General features: G+C 37.1%; 1 protein-coding gene across 1 annotated transcript in view; it reads left to right on the top strand.

Moving 5' to 3' along the window:
• Positions 1-19,551, top strand: part of csmd3b (CUB and Sushi multiple domains 3b) — a 455,685-nt gene that overhangs the window by 398,333 nt on the left and 37,801 nt on the right. The window contains exons 52-55 of the mRNA XM_081376961.1: positions 173-346; positions 5,864-6,037; positions 7,106-7,291; positions 11,383-11,556. Coding sequence (XP_081233087.1) covers positions 173-346; positions 5,864-6,037; positions 7,106-7,291; positions 11,383-11,556 — 708 coding nt within the window. The remainder of the gene's footprint in view (positions 1-172; positions 347-5,863; positions 6,038-7,105; positions 7,292-11,382; positions 11,557-19,551) is intronic.

The following is a 19,551-nucleotide window of genomic DNA, read 5'->3' as shown; positions in this document are numbered from 1 at the left end:
CTCCACTGAAGGTCTCACTTTTTTAAATTTACATACACTCCGCTAAACACTTAATTGCTTGAAGCAGTTGGTCTCTCTAAAAGCTTTGGATGTTAATATTTTACAGTGTAATGTAGCTGCTGCTCAGACCTCTCACTTTAATCACTCTCTCTTCTCGTTCCTGTCCTTTCAGCCGGCCACTGTGGTTTACCCGAGCAGATTGTCAATGGTCAGGTGATCGGGGAGAACTTCGGCTACAGAGACACCATAGTGTACCAGTGCGTCTCCGGCTTCCGGCTCATCGGCTCCTCTGTGCGAATCTGCCAGCAGGACCACAACTGGTCCGGACAGCTGCCCATCTGCGTCCGTGAGTTTGGGACTCGCTTTTCTCTCTCAGACAAGCTGTGGAAAATTACGGAAACCATGAATAGATTCATTCAGAAAAAGGTCGAAAGCCCCACGCGCTGGATGAAGGAATAGACGCAGTCACATATATTTTAGCTAGGGCTGTCAATTTAGCACATTAAAATGAAATAAAATAAATGGCTAATGAATTTCTGGCCTATATACTATGGAAATAATATATAAAACAATATATTGAATTCTGCCACAAAAATGTCTTTGAATTGTTCTCATATGCAGGTTTTTCTCTGCAATGCATGCAATTCTGATTAATTAAGAGAAGGTTGAGGTTAGTAAGTTTTTTATTTTTATTTTATTTTTTCAGCAAGGATGCATTCAACTGATCAAAAGTGACAGTAAAGACATTTTTACAAAAGATTTATAATTCACGTTGAAGCTGTTCTTTCTGTTTAACTTTATATTCTTTAAATTGTCCTGAAAAAAAAAAACTGTTTTCAGCATTGATAATAATCATAAAGGTTTCAAGAGCATCAAATCATCATATTGGAATGATTTCTGAAGGATCATGTGACACTGAAGACTGGAGTAATGATGCTGAAAATTCAGCTTTGATCACAGGAATAAATTACATTTTACTAAATATTCAAATAGAAAACAGTTATTTCAAATTGTAAAAATATTTCACAATATTTTTATTTTTACTGTATTTTTTATCAAATAAATGCAGGCTTGGTGAGCATAAGAGACTTCTATAATAAAAAAAGTAACAAAATCTTACTGACCCCAAACTGTTGAACAGTAGTGTAATTAATTTATTAATTAATTGACAGCCCTAATTTTAGCACACTTACTGTTGCATTTTTGACTACTAATATATCTGGGACACAGAGAATAAGCATAAGGGGACGTGACATCATGACACCAGCCGTCTCTCCTTCTTAAATGGCACTGGCATTTACAGAATCCACCTTAAGAGCTCTCTGTATTTAGGGAGCTATTTATATTTTTAAAAAAGTGGCGTCACTGTCATCTCCTACTGGGTCCACACACACACACACTCACATCCTACATTTATCAGACACGCACTGCGGCAGGTCTGCCTCACTTCAATGGGGGCGTTTATTTGTTTGAAGAACATTTGGACTAAATGAGCTGATATAAAGGATCTGCAGGGAAAGTAATGAAGTCTCATCAAAAGCTGCAGTATTTGAGACTGCAGGATTTATCCACATCATCTCCCATTTTATTAAAATTATAGTTCACCCCAAAATGCAAATTCTGTCATTTGCTCGCACTCGTGTCATTCCAAACCTGTATGAGTCAAGTCAGGGCACATTTATTTCTATAGCACTTTATACAACACGGATCGCTTCAAAGCAGCTTTACAGTGAAAAACAATGATTCATATCTGCTGTAAAGCAGCTCTAAGAAGACAGTAGTGAACATTATTCAATACAATAGTCATCATTATTCAGTTGAAATCAGTTTAGTGTTGATTTAGTTCAAGCTTAATGACTGTATAAAGTTCATCAGATATGGAATGAGTTCAGTTTAGCTATAACGCAGATCTGGTGGAAACGGGGATGTCATCATCAGCTCAGTGTGTCAGTTCAGTCAAATCAGAACTAATGTTGAATATTAAAAGTCCCCAACTAAGCAAGCCAGAGCCGCCAAACGAACCCAAACTCCATCGGTGAGGAAAAAAAAAAAACGTGGAAGAAAACAGGATCAGTCTCGTCTTTCAGTTCTCTCAGTTCTGGCCAGAGAAATGAACGAAGCGTGGTTTAAATCCGGGATGCGTCACGAGTCAGATTGGGAATTGATCATTTAAAATATTTAATCCGAATGACATTGTTTCCTCTGTAAAACACAGAACTGAAGATATTTTGAAGGACTGCTTTTATCCAAAACATCACTGAACCCCATTAAAGGAATAGTTCACTTTTAAAATGAAAATTCTGTCATCATATACTCACCCTCATGTTGTTTCAAACCTGTATGAATTTCTTTCTTCTGCTGAACACAAAGGAAGATATTTAGAAGAATGTCAGTAACCAGACAGTTTTTGGGCCCCATTGACTTGCATAGGAGGAAAAAAAATATATACTATGGAAGTCAATGGGACCCAAAAACTGTCTGGTTTAATTGTTAGCCATTTCATTCTGTGATTCTGTAATTAAAAATATTTAGTTTTTTTTTTTTTTACAGCATTTCTAGGTAATAATTTTAGTTCTTCAACTTATTTCAGTTTATTGCCAAGGCTTACAGTTTTTCAACTAAAAGTTCTATTTTATTTTATTTCAACAGAAATGTTTTTAATAGTTTTAGGCTCACTTGATGTCCAGTGTAAAATCTGGTTCTCTGGGAAACCACTTGAGAACCACGGCTTATATTCGGGACTATCTGACTGTCACTTGATTTGATTCAAATTTTATTCACACTTTTATTAATGTGGCATCTCTTCCATGATCTTTTAGAGAATGGCAGTCAATTACGATGAAAGCGGGGCGACTGAGGCGTCTCTTTTGATGATGGTGATCACGGCATCTGAAACAATCACAGTTTTTTTGCATCTGAAAATCATCACACACTTTCTCAAGCGGAATAAAGCGAGAGGGAAGAAAGGCAATTTCAATGCCAGACAAGTTACACCAGGCTCTGCGATTCCTCAATGGATCTAACCAATAGCAGCTGACATACTTGATGTATTAATCGTTTACTCGACTTAAAGACCCCATGAAATGAATATTGGAGTTGTGTGGCTTTTAGTGCAGTTCTGGTAGTTTTGAGGTCGTCTATTTGCTGGTGTATCACTAAAAGTTTGCAATTGATTTTTAGCAGATTTAGAGTATACATTTAAAATGTCAGTGTTTTTCCTGGGAAAACTGAGCAAAAATACACTCAAACATATCCACATTTTTGTCCAATCAAATGCTTTCCAGAATGAAAACATCCCCTTTCACTAAGACCACATCTGATTGAGTCGTAAATATTTGTTTTAGTGTCATTGAGATACTTTTATAGTTTGTATTCATATTTTGAATTTGTTTTTATCTGTTTTTATTTTAATTTTTGTTAAAGTTTTAGTAATGTAGGTTTTTTTTTTTTCATTCATGTTTAGTAAGTTATACATTTTATTTCAGTTTTAGTTTCAATTATTTTAATAAGAAATGTTGTTCTAGCTAAAATAAGTGTTTATTCTATTTCAGGCAACAAGTTTTAAATAGATTTAGTTTTAATCAACTATAATAAACCTGCTATGATGTAAATTAGGCACTCACTTCCTATTTCAATAAGAAACGCATCAACACAAAAAAAAAATGTTCAATGAGTGATTTCAGGGGGTCTTTAACCATAAATGATTTTTTTTTTCACATCTACGTTTCACAAGCTTTGCACTAAAAGCTGAAATCACAGAAAGATGTGTGGATACATTTTCAGCTATTTTAGCATACAGTGATTCGGTTGGAAATTTGGGTTACGGAGGGTCTTCAAATGGAAGGGAAATTGCCTCCGTGCAAAGAGAAACAAATTACAACTCTGATTATGCAAATCAACTGTGGCTTTTTATGATTGTAGAAAGTGAGGAAAAAAATACACTGTACCCTGGAAGAGCTATTACAAACGCAAATATATACCTCTAAATGTGTCATATCAGCGAAAGAAATGTCTCCTTAATTAAATAAGAGCTCATCAGTATGTTAGAATAAGACAAGACTCTGGAGTTAATAAACACACATTAGAGAAGTAAGACACGGGGACAGGCTCGTCGTACTCGACTTACATGCGTTTTCACAATGCACAGTAGATAACAAGCAAGTTTCACAGCTAACACCGGCTCCGGATCTGATACTGACTGACAGCTTAGGTCTAATACATCCCCCATATAAATGAAGTAAACTCAACCTGGCATGTAATTAAAAAGCATTATGTTGTTGTTGGATTGATTTACTTTGCCGCCTGTATGTACTCTGATAAACGATATGATTTGAATGTCTAAGCTGAACATTTGAGTGACAGCTCTCACCCGAAGGCATTGAGTGTGAATCTTCTATTTACAGCGTGCACCGCTTCATTCAGCCAACAAATATCTGCAATCGAGCACAAATGTTGCCGTGTTGCCCATTGCTATTACAACCGTGGGATTTCATTGGACTAATGTTCCCTTCACACAAAAACTGTTACAGAGCTTTTAAATTACACCTCCGGACAAAATGTTTGTTATGCCTATTCTTCTGTTCAAAAGTTTGGGGTCTAGTTTTAATGTTTTTGAAAGAAGTCTCTTATGCTCACTTAGACATTTATTTAATAAAAATACAGTAAAAATGTGAAATATTATTACAATTTAAAACAGCTGTTTTTTATTGTAAAATATTTTAAAATGTCATTTATATCCTGTTTTCAAAGCTGAATTTTCAGCATCATTACTCCAGTCTTCAGTGTCACATGATCCTTCAGAAATCATTCTAATATGATGATTTACTGCTCAAGAACAAATATATGATTATTATCAATGTTGAAAATTCAAAAGAACAGCATTTATTTTAAATATTTTTTGTAACAATGTTGTAAAGTAATTTATTGACCAATTTAGCACATCCTTGCTGAATCAAACCGTGACTACATTAATTTCTTGTAGTCTTACTATCCCCAAACTTTTGAACAATAGTGTATATATAGAGAGAAAGCGAGCAAAGTGTTTTTATATTTTCTACAAATATTAATATTATTATAAACTATTTATATTCTTATTTCTTTTCATTGAATGTTAAGTTTTCTCTACAAATAATACTGTTTTTAATAGCTGTAAATCATACAGTTAAAACGTGACAAAAAAACATTGGCTTTAAAATGATGGCATACGATGCAGAACATTTCAGATTGTTTTGATTTCCACACATTCTTACTGATACCAAACATATCACACGCAAGTTTTCAAATGGATGTGCAATGTGCATCTTTTCCTTCAAAGATGCATATATGTGATTGTGTAGTATTTGAATGACAGTGAATTAATCTTGCCTTTATTTCTGTGCATTGGCATTTAAAATGTCAAGGAGAAACTTTTTTTTTTATATATAAACCATATACAATTTTTAACATAAATGTTTCCATGTCATGCATTGCACCGGATTCAGCCAAAGGCTAATTTTCATCCGTAGTCCCCTCCATCGGCTACGGATGAAACTTGGCAACTTACCAAATAAATGATTAGAAATTACTGAGGGAAATTGAACTAATTTCCCGCAGTGACCAATCAATATTAAGGGCGCATCTATTTTCTGCCATAATTTAATCACGCTCTAAACCGTTTCTGTTTTTTAATATGTACCTGTTGTGAGAAAACTGCATCCAGGAAGAAATCATCCCACATTGCTACACACAGATTGTGTGCTTACGCCATATTAATACTCTCATACTCTCTCTCTCTCTCTCTCTCTCTCTCTCTCTCTCTCTCTCTCTCTCTCTCTCTCTCTCTCTCTCTCTCTCTCTCTCTCTCTCTCTCTCTGCTGACCTGTAGCCATCAGCTGTGGGCACCCGGGAAGCCCCATCTATGGCCGGACCGTAGGCAACGGCTTCAACCTCAACGATGTGGTGAGCTTCTCCTGCAACATGGGCTACGTGATGGAGGGTCCTTCCCGAGCCCAGTGTCAGGCCAACCGGCAGTGGAGCCAGCCACCACCAACATGTAAAGGTGGGGAGAAAAGTTAAGTCTTTTATTCACACGGAGCTTTGCCTGATTCACCGGCTGACCGTATTAAAGCATCGCAGTGAAGGGTAAGAAAGGGTGAAGCGGATGTTGAGAAGTGTCTGCCGATTGTGGGGTTTGGTGGCTGAAAATTCACTAAAAAAATTGTCATTAATGATGCCTGGTAAGGAAACACAATGTCATACTGTTATTATACTAAAATGTTATGCCGATATATTTAGTTTGATATAGACTGCATGTTCTGTGATATGCCATTCTGCATTTGTGCACTGACTTATTACTGCATGCAACTGTATGATGCATGATACTAACACAGTTTGAGCTGAATTATATTGAGAAATGTATTATGTTACAAAAATAAATGTTTTAATTTCTTTATAGTTTTTTATAATAAATTTTTTTAAAAAATTATAAAATACAATATTATTTTAATATTAAAATCATTCTATATACTGTAGGTATATATACTGTTTGTATTATATTATATTTTATAAGGTATATAAAATATGTATACATTTAATATATATATATTTATATATATATTAGTGCTGTCAAATCGATTAATCTAACAAAAAAGTTTTTCTTTATATAATATACGTGGATATATATATATATATTATGCATACGTGTGTTCACAAACGCATATATAATATACACACATGTATTATATAAACAAAAACTTTTATGTTAGATGCAATTAATCGTGATTCATTTATTTTTTTATATATATATATATATACTGTATATATATATATATATATATATATATACTGTATATATATATATATACTGTATATATATATATATATATATATATATGCTTTATATATATGTCTCGATTAGTCCTATGTCACTTTTTTAAGAAGATCCAGCATTTTTTATCATGTCCTATCAGTAATTTTTTGGAGTGGATGTCTGTGACAGAATGGCAAATTCTCATTCTACATGCGCAGAGCATCTGACCTAGTTGTTTCCACTGAAGTCACTTGCTTAGTGCTTCTGCCAAATAACATGTCTCTGTTTCTGTCCTCTCCCTTTCTTCTCTTTATTCAGTTGTCAATTGCTCTGATCCTGGGATTCCAGCCAACTCTATCAGACAGAGTAAGATCGAGCACGGAAACTTCACCTTTGGCACGGTGGTTTTCTACGACTGCAACCCCGGCTATTACCTGTTCGGCTCCCCCGTCCTCACCTGCCAGCCCACGGGTCAGTGGGACAAACCGCTGCCCGAGTGTATCGGTATGTTTCTGGCATCATTCAATGAAAATTTGGCAGTGGCATTGTGTTGCTAATCACCTGTTCCTTCCAGTAATTGAGGGGAGTTCGTTGCATGACCCTCTTCCTGCTGCTCAAGATCAGTGGTTGTAATTGAGGGACAGGTGGAACACAGATTAGCAATTATCTGATCCCCGCTTTATTATGTGAAAGTTAAAACACAGCACATCCTCAGCCCGTCTACAGCTCAGTGAGACACGATCAGCAGCAGCTGTGAAGTCGACGGGACCTAAGCTTACAAGACTCCCTGCTGTCAGAGATGCCCTTTCTCCCAGTATCCACTTTGCTTTGTGTTTCTATAACCTTTCCTGTAGTTTTACATGTGTGATCCTAACACCATTTGCAAGGCTCTTTGAATACCTAAGTGATTTGAGATCCGTTCTGCATAAAAATGCTGACGCTTTATTGCAGTCCTATATGAAAAGTGTTTGTTTCTCACCTGGTAATGAGATTTACTCAATGCTTTATTTACATATATATTTATATGTGTTTACACCTTTTCTGCTGACATGCAAAAATATATATGCACAGTTGAGACCCTTTGTTTAAAGGGTTAGTTCACTCAAAAATGAAAATTCTGTCAGTAATTACTCACCCTCATGTTGTTCCAACCCCGTAAGACTTTCGTTCATCTTCGGAACACATGTTAAGAAATTTTTTATTAAATCTGAGAGCTGGATCACTCCTCATAGGCTTCTCTGTAATTGAAAATTGCCGGCCCAGAAAGTTAGTAAAGACATCGTTAACCCTCTGGAGTCTGGGCTGTTTTTGGGGCCCTTGAGATGTTCTGACATGCCCTGACATTTGTGCTTTTTTCAGTTGCTTATAAACATATTAATGGCAAAGGTGTAAATTCACTCTATAAAGCACAAACAGGGCTACAATAATATGTGAGCCACGTGAATGTACATGTTTTCATTTTTGAGAGAATAATGTTTATGCATGGATATTGAAAAAACTAAAAACTAAAATTTCTGAAATAAGGCCTCAAAACACATAGTAAATATGTGTCAATAAGACTTTTGACTAATGGATGTCCTCGCCTATAATTTTTTCTTCAAAATTATGTGAAAATAGTCTTGCTTTATTGTTCACATAAAGCCATACATTGATTTAAATTGATGTAAAACAGGTTTTGCTTGGAAAGCCAATATGCGAGGGGGCGTGAACGAGGAGTGGTTTACACCTGAAATTACAATGTCCCATCCCACTCTGCATAATTAGCCATTCACACAGGTGTGAAACTGGCTGAGCCACAATGCAAGGACAAAGGATCTTTTGAAGAAGACTTATATTGACCATTTAAGATTTTGCTTACATTTATCTTGTAAATATGTTTTGCTATTTTATTAAAAAGGTTACAATTACAACAATAATTAGCCTACAATTTCAACAATATTTCAAGTGTACTCTTTCTTTGTAAAAAAAAAAAAAAAAAAAGATTATAGGCCTACATTTTATCTATGTATTCATTACAGCTAACATCTTAGTTGATGACTTTATTTTTGACAAAAATAGTAGGCTATTTTATATATAGAAATTGCTAAACAAAAGCTTATTTGACGAGGCAGTATATTCTACAGTAAAAACAGTACCCAAATATACTAAACAAAATGTTGTCTTTCGTATTTCGCCTGAATGTAACGTTGTTTTCATGAAATATTAGGGCATATAAATGTTAATTTGCAGTTTACGTTGCTTATACAAATAGCCTACATTTTATTTCAACATATTTCAGTCGATTTTTACCTATCTCAGTATAGCAATACGGTTTGCTAAAAAAATCATCATTCGTTGACGATAGGCTTTTGACTCGCGATCTTTGCAGTAGGCTAGTGAACGCACCGGATAAATGCACATTTATTAGGCTATAGTTTTTTTGTTTTGGATGGTTTTGTTTAGAAACAGCTTTCTGTAAATATATTTCACATTTTTTAGACATGTGAGGCGAGTAGGCTCATGATTCATGATGATCTCCAGTTCAAGCACCTTATGTTGTGATTGCCTATAGGCCTATTTACTTTAAATCCAGGAAATTTGTTAATGAAAAAATTATTAAAATTAAGATACAATTGATACAAAACGAAATTCGTTTTAAAGAAAGGATTTGTACTTTCTGTTTTGAGGTCTCTGTGAAAGTTTTAGAGCGCTCGCGTCCATAATGGAGAACTGTCAGGTAATATTGTTTTTTGCCAGCTGTGGTAAACAGCGCGCATCTATGCCGTTCATTCATTCATAAACAGAAACCCGAGAAGGAAAAACTTACTAGTATTCCTCAGCTCGTATTCCTCGTATTCCTCATTATTCCTCACAGCGCTGTGTTGTAAACAAGTAATGTTCTGAATAAACTTGTGTTTTGGTTGTCTCGAGCTGATACAGGGGGCGTTCACAGGATTGCGCGGATTACCTCAGCCATTTGCGTTTGAATAGCACGCGCTCTCAGTGGGCGGAGTCACATTACATTTGAATTAGCTCTAATGAGGTCGACTGGAATCGCTCTCTTTTAATACAGATTTCACAAGATGAGAATATTTGTTTTTTATATAAATTACTTCAGTAAAAAGAAGAGAATTCAAGGTTCATGCCTGTGTGTCTGAATGCCTGTTTGACTGAGTATTCACTGAGCTACAGCTCATTTTCGGACGCGTTTTAGAATGGACTACACGGACACAGAGAAGGCAGAACTCGCTTCGTGTTTATTTTTCTTCATTTGGCAAAAAGCACAACACTTTGTTTTTATTGTGAGTATACACAAAAATAATACACATTTAACAGAATCGATTGATGTATGAAACTTGTTTTGTAAAATCAAAGTCAAAAGAGAATTTCGGGTCTCAATCAACTCATAAGGAAGTGACTACAGTGGCTCATAAGTTTATCAAGTGACGAGAATACTTTTTGTGCGCAAAAACAAACAAAAATAATGACTTTATTCAATTCTTCATTGTCTTCTGTGTTTCTCTGAGTGAGTTCACGTAGTGTAACAGCGCAGCGCTTCTGGGTTGTACGTCAGAACGTAGGCTCACTATTGGCCGACGCTGGTCATGTGTGTGATGCTGGCCAATAGTGAGCCTACGCTCTGAAGTACAACCCAGAAGCGCTGCGCTGTTACACTACGTGAACTCACTCAGAGGCACTTGGGCTATTTTAAACATGGTCTTTACTAACTTTCTGGGCCGGCAAGTTTCATGTTTCATAGAAGCCTATGGAGGAGTGATCCAGCTCTCAGATTTAATCAAAAATATCTTAATTTGTGTTCCGAAGATGAACGAAAGTCTTACGGGGTTGGAACAACATGAGGGTGAGTAATTACTGACAGAATTTTCATTTTTGGATGAACAAACCCTTTAAGCTTTTCTGGATTTCACTACTGTTGTTTTACATCTGAAGCATGTTAAAAAATATAAATTTTTATGTTAGCTTTATTACATTTCTGTGCACAGTAAAGACTCATGCCTTTTAATACCATTTTAAATAAATTAAGATAAATTATTACATTTAATTAAATCATATTAATTCATATGCATTCATTTTGATTAAAATATTTCAATGTTAGCAGTCTGCACAAGCAGTGAGGTCCGAAATACAGATTAGGAAGAAACTCTCAGAAAATGCTGATCAAAACGCTCACACAGGAAGCTGAATTACCACCGCATTCATTGAGAACAAGTAGAGCGATTATATAATTAAAAGTTAAAAGCAGCTTTGTTTCAAGTCCTTTATGTTTAAATAAAACTCCTGCCAAGACTTCAGATGACGCAAACTCTGAATCAACATGCGCCAAAGCTACATTATTTTTCTAAACGTCATAATCATTTATTAACAAACAAATATTCATTACTTCAATGAGTTCATTGTTTCTGCATTCAATTATTACATTGTTTACTTTAGATTAATACATTTGTACATTTCTGAAAGACGATGTGTATTGTGAAAAGCGCTATACAAATAAATGTGAATTGAATTTAATCGAATATGATCATATTCACCTTGTGAATGTGTACTGAAGGAGTGTTTGCCGATCCAGTAATGTTTTCCGTGTGTGTTGTGGACAGTGGTGGACTGTGGGCACCCTGGATCTCCTCCTAATGGAGTGCTGAGCGGGGACAAATTCACCTTTGGTGCCACGGTGCGCTACATCTGTACGGGTGGCCGACAACTGAAGGGCGAATCCTCACGAACCTGCCAGCTCAACGGCCACTGGAGCGCACCCATGCCCTTCTGCTCAGGTAGGACGGACACACGCAACCTGCACGATTAAAGATGCTATTACACACCGTGTCCACACCAGACACGACTACGAGATGCGACAAAATCAATCAAAAATCAAGAAGAGCGTGTGGGCAAATGCTTCCTTTTGTTTCCTTTAACCTTCGGTTAAGTATTCAAACAGCTTGCCTACCCAAAGAAATCTTGTTTTTCCTTACATTTGTAGGTTGCGAAAGTTATTTCTACTAGTTTGATTGGACAGGACGATACTCCAAAAGTGCTGGTGTTTTGTAGCACAGTTTTGGATCAGTCCGTTGTCTGTGTTCGCAACACTTCCTACTTTGGCTTCTTTTGAAACTGTTTTCTCTGGCAGAGCAAATCTGAAAAAAAAAAATAGCTGGCCATGTTGTGTTTGGAAAGTAATTTAGTTGATATTATACAATTTCTTGTCCAATTTGTGTTCCAATTTGTGTTCCAAGAGTCCTGATATACAGTCCAACACTGGGAGTTGTCCCTGTTTGTGTCGCTCTGCTTGTCTGTGTTCCAGATAGAATCTCAGTGTGTTTATTAGTGGATTTTTTAGTAATGCTTTCTGCACGTTGCATATTGATATGCTCGTAAATGACGATAAGTGACTTGATTTTGTCAAAATGATTCATTGTGTCATTCACTCAAACTACTTTGAAAAAGTCATTCAGTGTAAAACACTACTACTATGAGACACATGATGGTTAATTGTTCTTTGACTTTGTTTGAAACATTTTATAGTTGAAGCTAAAATTGATAAAGGAACTGTACTGTGTCTAAAGGCCGGGACACACCAAGCCGACGGGCGTTTTTGAGCATCTGTCGGGTCAGCTTGGTTTTTTCGGTGTGCTCAGCAGCACTGGCTCTAGTCGGACACTGTCTGGGTTTTTTGGGCCGATTCAGCGTGTTGAATTGGCGTCTGGCCGTCGGTGAGAGAGAGAGCTGTGATTGTCTGTTCAGCCAAGCGAACGAATCAGTGCATGAGAATAAAAGAGAAAGTGATGAAAGCGAGCAAAGAAGTCAAGACGGTACAGACTGACGGCTGTTATCATTTTATGTCATCTTACCTAAACATGCGAATGCAGGAATATAACGTGAGCCGACTGGAATGAAGAAAGTGATCTGCGTGATTGATATTCAAAATCAACACAAACGCTGCTTTGTTTACGGTTTGTATATCTGCAGTCTTAGTTTCAGTTTCCCTTTTTGAATGATGAAAATATACTATTAATACCTGCTGATATAGACAGATATTTACTGACACACAGACGCAGAACGCACATGCTAGTTGACAGTCGCCTTTAGTCCTTCTGGTGTGTTCAAGCGCAGTTTTTGGCCGAGACGCAGCCGACGAGAGGTGACAAAACAGCTTTCGTCTCCGCTAGTTCTTTGACGCCGGCTTGGTGTGTCCCAGGCTTAAAATAACTGCAAAATTAACTCTTATCGATAACAGTAGCGCTTTATTTTACAGACCTGTTCCCCATGTACATACGTGACCCTGGATCACAAAACCAGTCATAAGTCGCAAGTCGTATATTTGTGGCAATAGCCAACAATACATTGTATGGGTCAAAATTATTGATTTTTCTTTTATGCCAAAAATCATTAGGATATTATGTAAAGATCATGATCCATAAAGATATTTTGTAAATTTCCTACCTTAAATATATCAAAAATGGATTTTTGTGGGTGAATGCAGCACAATCGCCAACATAAATGCACAACTTTAAATGCGATTTTCTCAATGTTTCGATTTTTTTGCATCCTCAGATTCCAGATTTTCAATAGTTGTATCTCGGCCAAATATTGTCCTATCCTAACAAACCACACATCAATGGAAAGATTATTTATTCAGCTTTCAGGCGATGTATAAATCTCAATTTAGAAAGAATTACCCATAAGTTTTGTGGTCCAGGTTCACAACTATTTACTTATTATAGTAACTGCCATAACTGGGTGATAAACCTAACCGTAACCCATGTAGTAACCCTATATTAACCAGTACTTTCTTAAAAGTACATGTAAGTGGATGTACTGTAAAATAAAGTGCAACCACGATAATTATATTAGTGTGCACACAAACGAACAATAATTTACTCCTCTGCCGCTTTAATGCTCTTTGAAGTCGGGTGGATTCTTATTTGCTGTCAATGATTTTAGCGTTCATAAGCTGGGAAAAATCATTCTGAAAGTCATTCAAATGATGTCGTTTATCTGTGTCGTTATCGTTACGGTTGTAGTGTGGACTAATAGTTGTATAGTTTATAGTTGTTTTAATCGTCCTTGTTCTGAACGAACCTTTAGTCAATAATAACTTTTTGTTTATTGAACCGTTGTGTAAGCAAAACTACAAAATGTTGGTCTGAGATGTCATACCTAATGATTTTGCTGAAATTGTTACACCTTCTGTCGAACTCACTGCTTCAGAATGGAAGAGGAGTCACAGAACAAAGCCTCTGACATTTCTTTCCAATTCCCCGTCACGTGAAGCTTGCGAAACAGGAATAACACACAAACAGACTCGCCAAAAATAGGATGCAATTTGTTTAGTATCTTTCCCCTTTGAATGCATGTGAGTGTATTTATTCCTCAGGGGCTTGCCACTGCGAGTATGTGTTTATGCACAGCTAGAGTGAGAAATTGAGTTACTTTCAGTAAACACAGTCTGTTCTGCCTCTGCTTTAATATGTAATTAGTCATTTTATTAGTCATTTAAGTGTAGAAGAACTTCAGAAAATAGCTCGGCTGCACAACCACCACGGTAAATAATTTTGTGAGAAATAAGTTTGGATGACTTCCAAGCAGTAAAAATGCCTTCCAATAAAGCTTGTCAGTTCTTCGGGGTGAGAAGAAACTCACCAGCAAGGCCGTGAGAAAGCATTAACTCAGCAGAGGTTCGAGTGACCGGGACTGTTAGCACTAACACCCGCTGAGACTCGCTATGACTGTCCCATGACTATGTAAATGAAGTTTACGGCTGAAACATCGGCTGGTGGGGCGTCCGACATCTGTGAGGTGTGTTATTATTCTGTGGGTTTGCTGTGCTGTTTTTTTAAAACATTTCAGCATTTTTATTGAGATTACATGCTGATGGCTTTCGGTGGAGATACAGTAGTGGCCAAAGGGAATATTTGTTTTTAATGACCCTACAAGTTCAGTTTAACCATCAAAACATGAGGAAAATATCTGATATATTTTAAATATGAGGAGAGATTAAAACACTAAACTTGGTTAAGGTATTTATCTGACAAATATGTTTGGCAAAAAAGGCAAACTGCAGCTACAGGTTTTGTTTTACTATGCAAAAAAAAAATGCATAGAAAAACAAAAATCTCAGAGGAAAAAGAGTATTGACTAGAACATAATGAGTTATTATTTCATTGCTGCTCTCTTGTTTTCATAATTTCTTATATGACAGCTTGTTTGTCGGCACATTTGTCATGTTTTCTTGCGTTATTGACAATTGACCCCAAGCACAATTGTGCAATATGCTTACAAAATCTTTAATATTTTGATCATATTTGAATAAAGGGTGAAGATATTTATTTTTTACTACTGTATATGCGGAAACATACACACACACACTCAACTGCAGGAGTCCGTGTCTGTTTATGTTGTTAGATTTTAAAACAGAAACAGAGACTCTGAGATTCAAGATGATCTGCAGAGACCAGACCGAACATGAACATTTCATAACTAACACAAACACAACACAATCTCACTGCCACTGTTCATTCTGTAAATGGAAAGGAAAGGCATGTACTAACTTAGAAAAATCCAGAGGGGAACCTCAAAGGTCTCCACATGTGAGTTCCTACACCCACGCGAACACAAGTTTTGTCGAACACCCAACATGGCTTAGAGAGATTTTACATAAGCCGTAAACCATCCGCACACAAAGCGCTCTGCAAGGCCACTTCAGAAAGCTCTGAACTTAGTGTGCTAGCGGCAGCTGAGCCTTTGTCACATAGAATTATTGCGAATCAAGGATCCTTGTGTCCAATGCCTCTCCTAACTCTTATTCTACCACGCTGTTGCATTGTCCTTGGGGACTTTAAAGGGAAAACACGCATTAAACATAAACACGCAGTGAAGGTGTGGAGTGAGCGAACGGCGCCGTCACTGGCATTTTGAATGGTGTTATATCCCATTCTGGTTCAGTGAGCTCAACAAGTCCCTCCTGTAACAGTCTGCCCTTTACGAAAAAGAGTTTGTGCACCGAACCACTGACTTGGTATTGATAGTGAAGGACACAATTCTCCCTTTTAAACAAACTTTTGGGTCGTTTGTATGTTCTTGGGATTGAGAAGGAGCTCTTGAATTATTAGAAATCAGGACAAGAGGTTGTGCTGTTTTTGTATAACCCCGTAGAGTCGACTGAACTGTGATTGGTTTGGTTGATTGTAGTGTCCTTGTGTTTTAAATCCATCCATCAGAATCATTGTTCATGGTAAACACTTGGTGTGCATTCTTTAAAGCCCATAAATTGTATTTTGAGAGGAGGTCAGAATGACCACAGATGTCATTTGGTAATGTGTGTTGGTGAGTCGGTCTAAAATACTGTTTGCAGCCCTTCAAACGGAGCATGTATTAATTAGACTGAGCGGCTCTACTTTTGTAATCAGCAAAACCACACCTCATTCCCATGATGCCGATATGTGCCAACTGCATTTAGCTGGTTATTAGGTCTCTGTTTTTGGCATGTTGCCCTTTTTTTCTCTCCCACATTTATACTACTGTTCAAAAGTGGTCAGTGCAATTTTTTTTTCAAGAAATTAACACTTTAATGGAGCAAGGATGCACTAAATTGATCAAAAGTGACAATAAAGTCGTTTTAATATGCTATAATGCTGTAAAATTTATAATAATTTTGAAACATTTGTTAAGCAGCAAATCAGCATATTACAATGATTGCTGAATGATCATGTGAGGCTGAAGACTGGAGTAATGATGCTGAAAATTCAGCTTTGATCACAGGAATAAATTACATTAAAACATATATTACAAATAAAAGAACTGTTGTTTTACATTTTTGTCAATAATCCTGTTTTTGTTGTATTTTTGATCAAATAAATGCAGCCGTGGTGAGCAGAAGAGACTTCTTTCAGAAACATTTTTTAAAAAATCTTACAGACCCCAAACCTTTGAATGGTAGTGTAGAATAAACATCAAACTGTGATATTGTCATGATTTTGTCAAATAACAGAGCATTTTTGTTTTTAAATCTCAACACTCATTTTCTCATTGCTACTTGCCTCATGGGCTCACTGTTCAATGCCTAAGTCATGTTTTTATATAAATGTATAATTATAAATATAAAAAAAATATTATTAAAATATGTTCCTACTTTAGACAATTGCATATTGATGTTTTTTCAGCATAAAAGAATAAATGAAATAACCATGTTATAATTGAGTAGAGGACTAAGTGAATTAAACAAAAGATTTAAGAAATGATAATAATGTTCAGAGTAATGTCCAGCATCAAATGTATTAAGTAAACTTCCATTTGACAAATTTAAATTGATTGCACGCAATGAAATAAAGCAGTGTCAAACTGTTCAAGAATTGTGTTGCATTAGCTCATTTTAATTAACCAAATTGCACAAGCAGCAAAAATCCATTTTTTGAGTGCATGTTGCCTCTGATCACCAACTCGCGTTGAAAACAAATCACTTCTGCTTGCTTTGTCATTACAAATCGCCGTCAGTGTGACTATACCTTGCTGGAAACTTTCACACAGTGTTTGCATGAATGTGAACACTCAGATGCACTTCGCATGTTTTTAAACACCCACTGTTTATCCATTAGACCTGCGTTAAGTGTCTGTGACCCATAAAGTGTGAATACACACATTGTCTCTCTCCAATCCTGCTGTATACGCCGGATCCGTGACCCAGAAAGGAGGCGGCGGAGAGAGAACAACAGACAGAAAGAGAAATCTCTCTTCCTCTTCCTGGTACTGTTCATCTGCCCTCCGGGGTTTTCTGGGTTTCATGGCACAAAATCATAGCAGCGCAACTTCATCCTTTTTCCTGTGTGCCATGCTGAAGGCGTTCGCACACACACAAACATGTGCTCACGCAGGGGACTGCAGACTGTTAGAAAAGGCCTGAGTTGATGTTTTTTGTGTGCGCATCTGTTGCGTGAGCAGCTCTCGAGATCGGGCAGCAACGTCCCCTGCTTTTCCTTTTAATAACAGTCCAAACCGAAGCTATTACAAGCCTTTGACCTTGTTGCCGGCCTCTTCTAATTGCCTACATCCAGTGAGAGGTCTCCGAGGTAAAGCCTCCTGAAGTTATGACATGATCCAACCCTCTTAAAATCAACAAACAACCATTTACTCTTTGCCCCTGAAACAGCCCGATACCCAATTAGCACATATACTGAGCTGCTTCAGTGAGGGCTTTAGTGTCCTCCTGATGGGAAGATCCTCTGTTCTCTCTCTCTGCTCACACCTGAACTTCCAGTGGCCCAATTAAAGCGTCTGTACGGGTGTGAGGGCTGAAGCCTCGGGCAGCGAGCCTCTCTCAAGACTTAACTTCCCAGCTCTGCTTGAGCTTTCTGGCACTGCTTGACTGCAGATAAAGCAAGGCGACTGCACTCAGCGGCTGCTAGATCAGACCTCAGGGATCTGGCTTTTCTTAAAGGTGAAGTGTGTCATTTCTCTGTCCCTAAAAGAACCTTAACAGAATTGCAAAAAAAATTAATTGCTTCCAATCAGGTCTCCCTATGTCTCTGAGTTCACCTACTGCTCGTGGTTTGGACAAACAGGTCGTCCCGACCTATGAGGCTAAAAAATGTAATGCGAATTTTAGACATGATGTTTAAAGGGATGGTTCAGAGTAAAATTATCCTAGGGTCCTTTGCACCATGACCTCGAGCCAAACACCCCCCCCAGGAAGCCTTTTTTCCCTTGGTCGAACATTATTAAAGTTAGAGCTTATTTAGAGATATCAGCCGAATGGTTCAGTGCAGGCGCTAATGGATCCTATGATACCATTAGCCATCAGGCAAGTGTTATTTAAATAAACTCCTGATGTACTTACAAACTTTCCAATGCCTCGTTTTATGAGTACAGAACCGATTTGTACTACTGTAGAAGTTTGGTGCCATTCTGGGCATTATTAGTGTGGTAATTTACGAGATACAACCTTGGATCCATTAGCGCCTGCACTAAGCCATTCGGCTGATATCTCTAAATAAACTCTAACTTTAATAATGTTCGACGAGGGGAAAAAAGGCTTCTGGGGGGTGTTTGGCTCGAGGTCATGGTGCAAAGGACCCTAGGTTGATTTTACTCCACACCATCCCTTTAACAATAGACGGTCGGCCGGAGTGACTACGGTTACACACTGAGTGGCAGCATTGGTTTTCAGCGTGAATGCCGCGAAAAACACACTAAACACATCTAAAACTGGAAAGAGCTTTCAGATGTACTGTACAAATAGATTTGACAAAAGATCTGAGGTGTAGTTTTACAGACTGCCGAAAGCTACAGAAAAGAGATGCTGCAGTTCACAGAAACAACTGGATCCAGTCAACCAAAGGTGGATTTGCAGTTATCACTGTGTGTCAGTATGCTGAATTTTGTGGTAAAATCATATCCTATATATTGTATTATTATATATTGTATTGACAACTCATCAATTAAAACGCTATCATCGTATAGTACCGTAAGAAATGTAATGCCGTAACAAATGCAATGCTCATTGGGTCTCTTTCACCAGCCATTCTTACGAAGAAATGTGTTCTTAAACCCCACTTACGCACTTTTTACGAAGATTCTGACATTCACTAATGTTTTCTTATCTCGGATTTGTTCTTAGCCAAGAAAAAAATCGACGCACACTCAAGAGCATTTGAGTTGACAGTTTGCTCCAAATAATTGGTTACTGAATTTTATTTAATTCTACAGTCGTTTACAATGATAGTATTTGACTGTAATGTATTTCTGATCATTTGTTGAAAAAAAAAATCATAGTATGC

This window comes from Scardinius erythrophthalmus, assembly GCF_964197995.2.
Source record: "Scardinius erythrophthalmus genome assembly, chromosome: 10".
Classification (NCBI taxonomy): domain Eukaryota; kingdom Metazoa; phylum Chordata; class Actinopteri; order Cypriniformes; family Leuciscidae; genus Scardinius; species Scardinius erythrophthalmus.
This window is presented reverse-complemented; position numbering and strand designations above follow the sequence as displayed.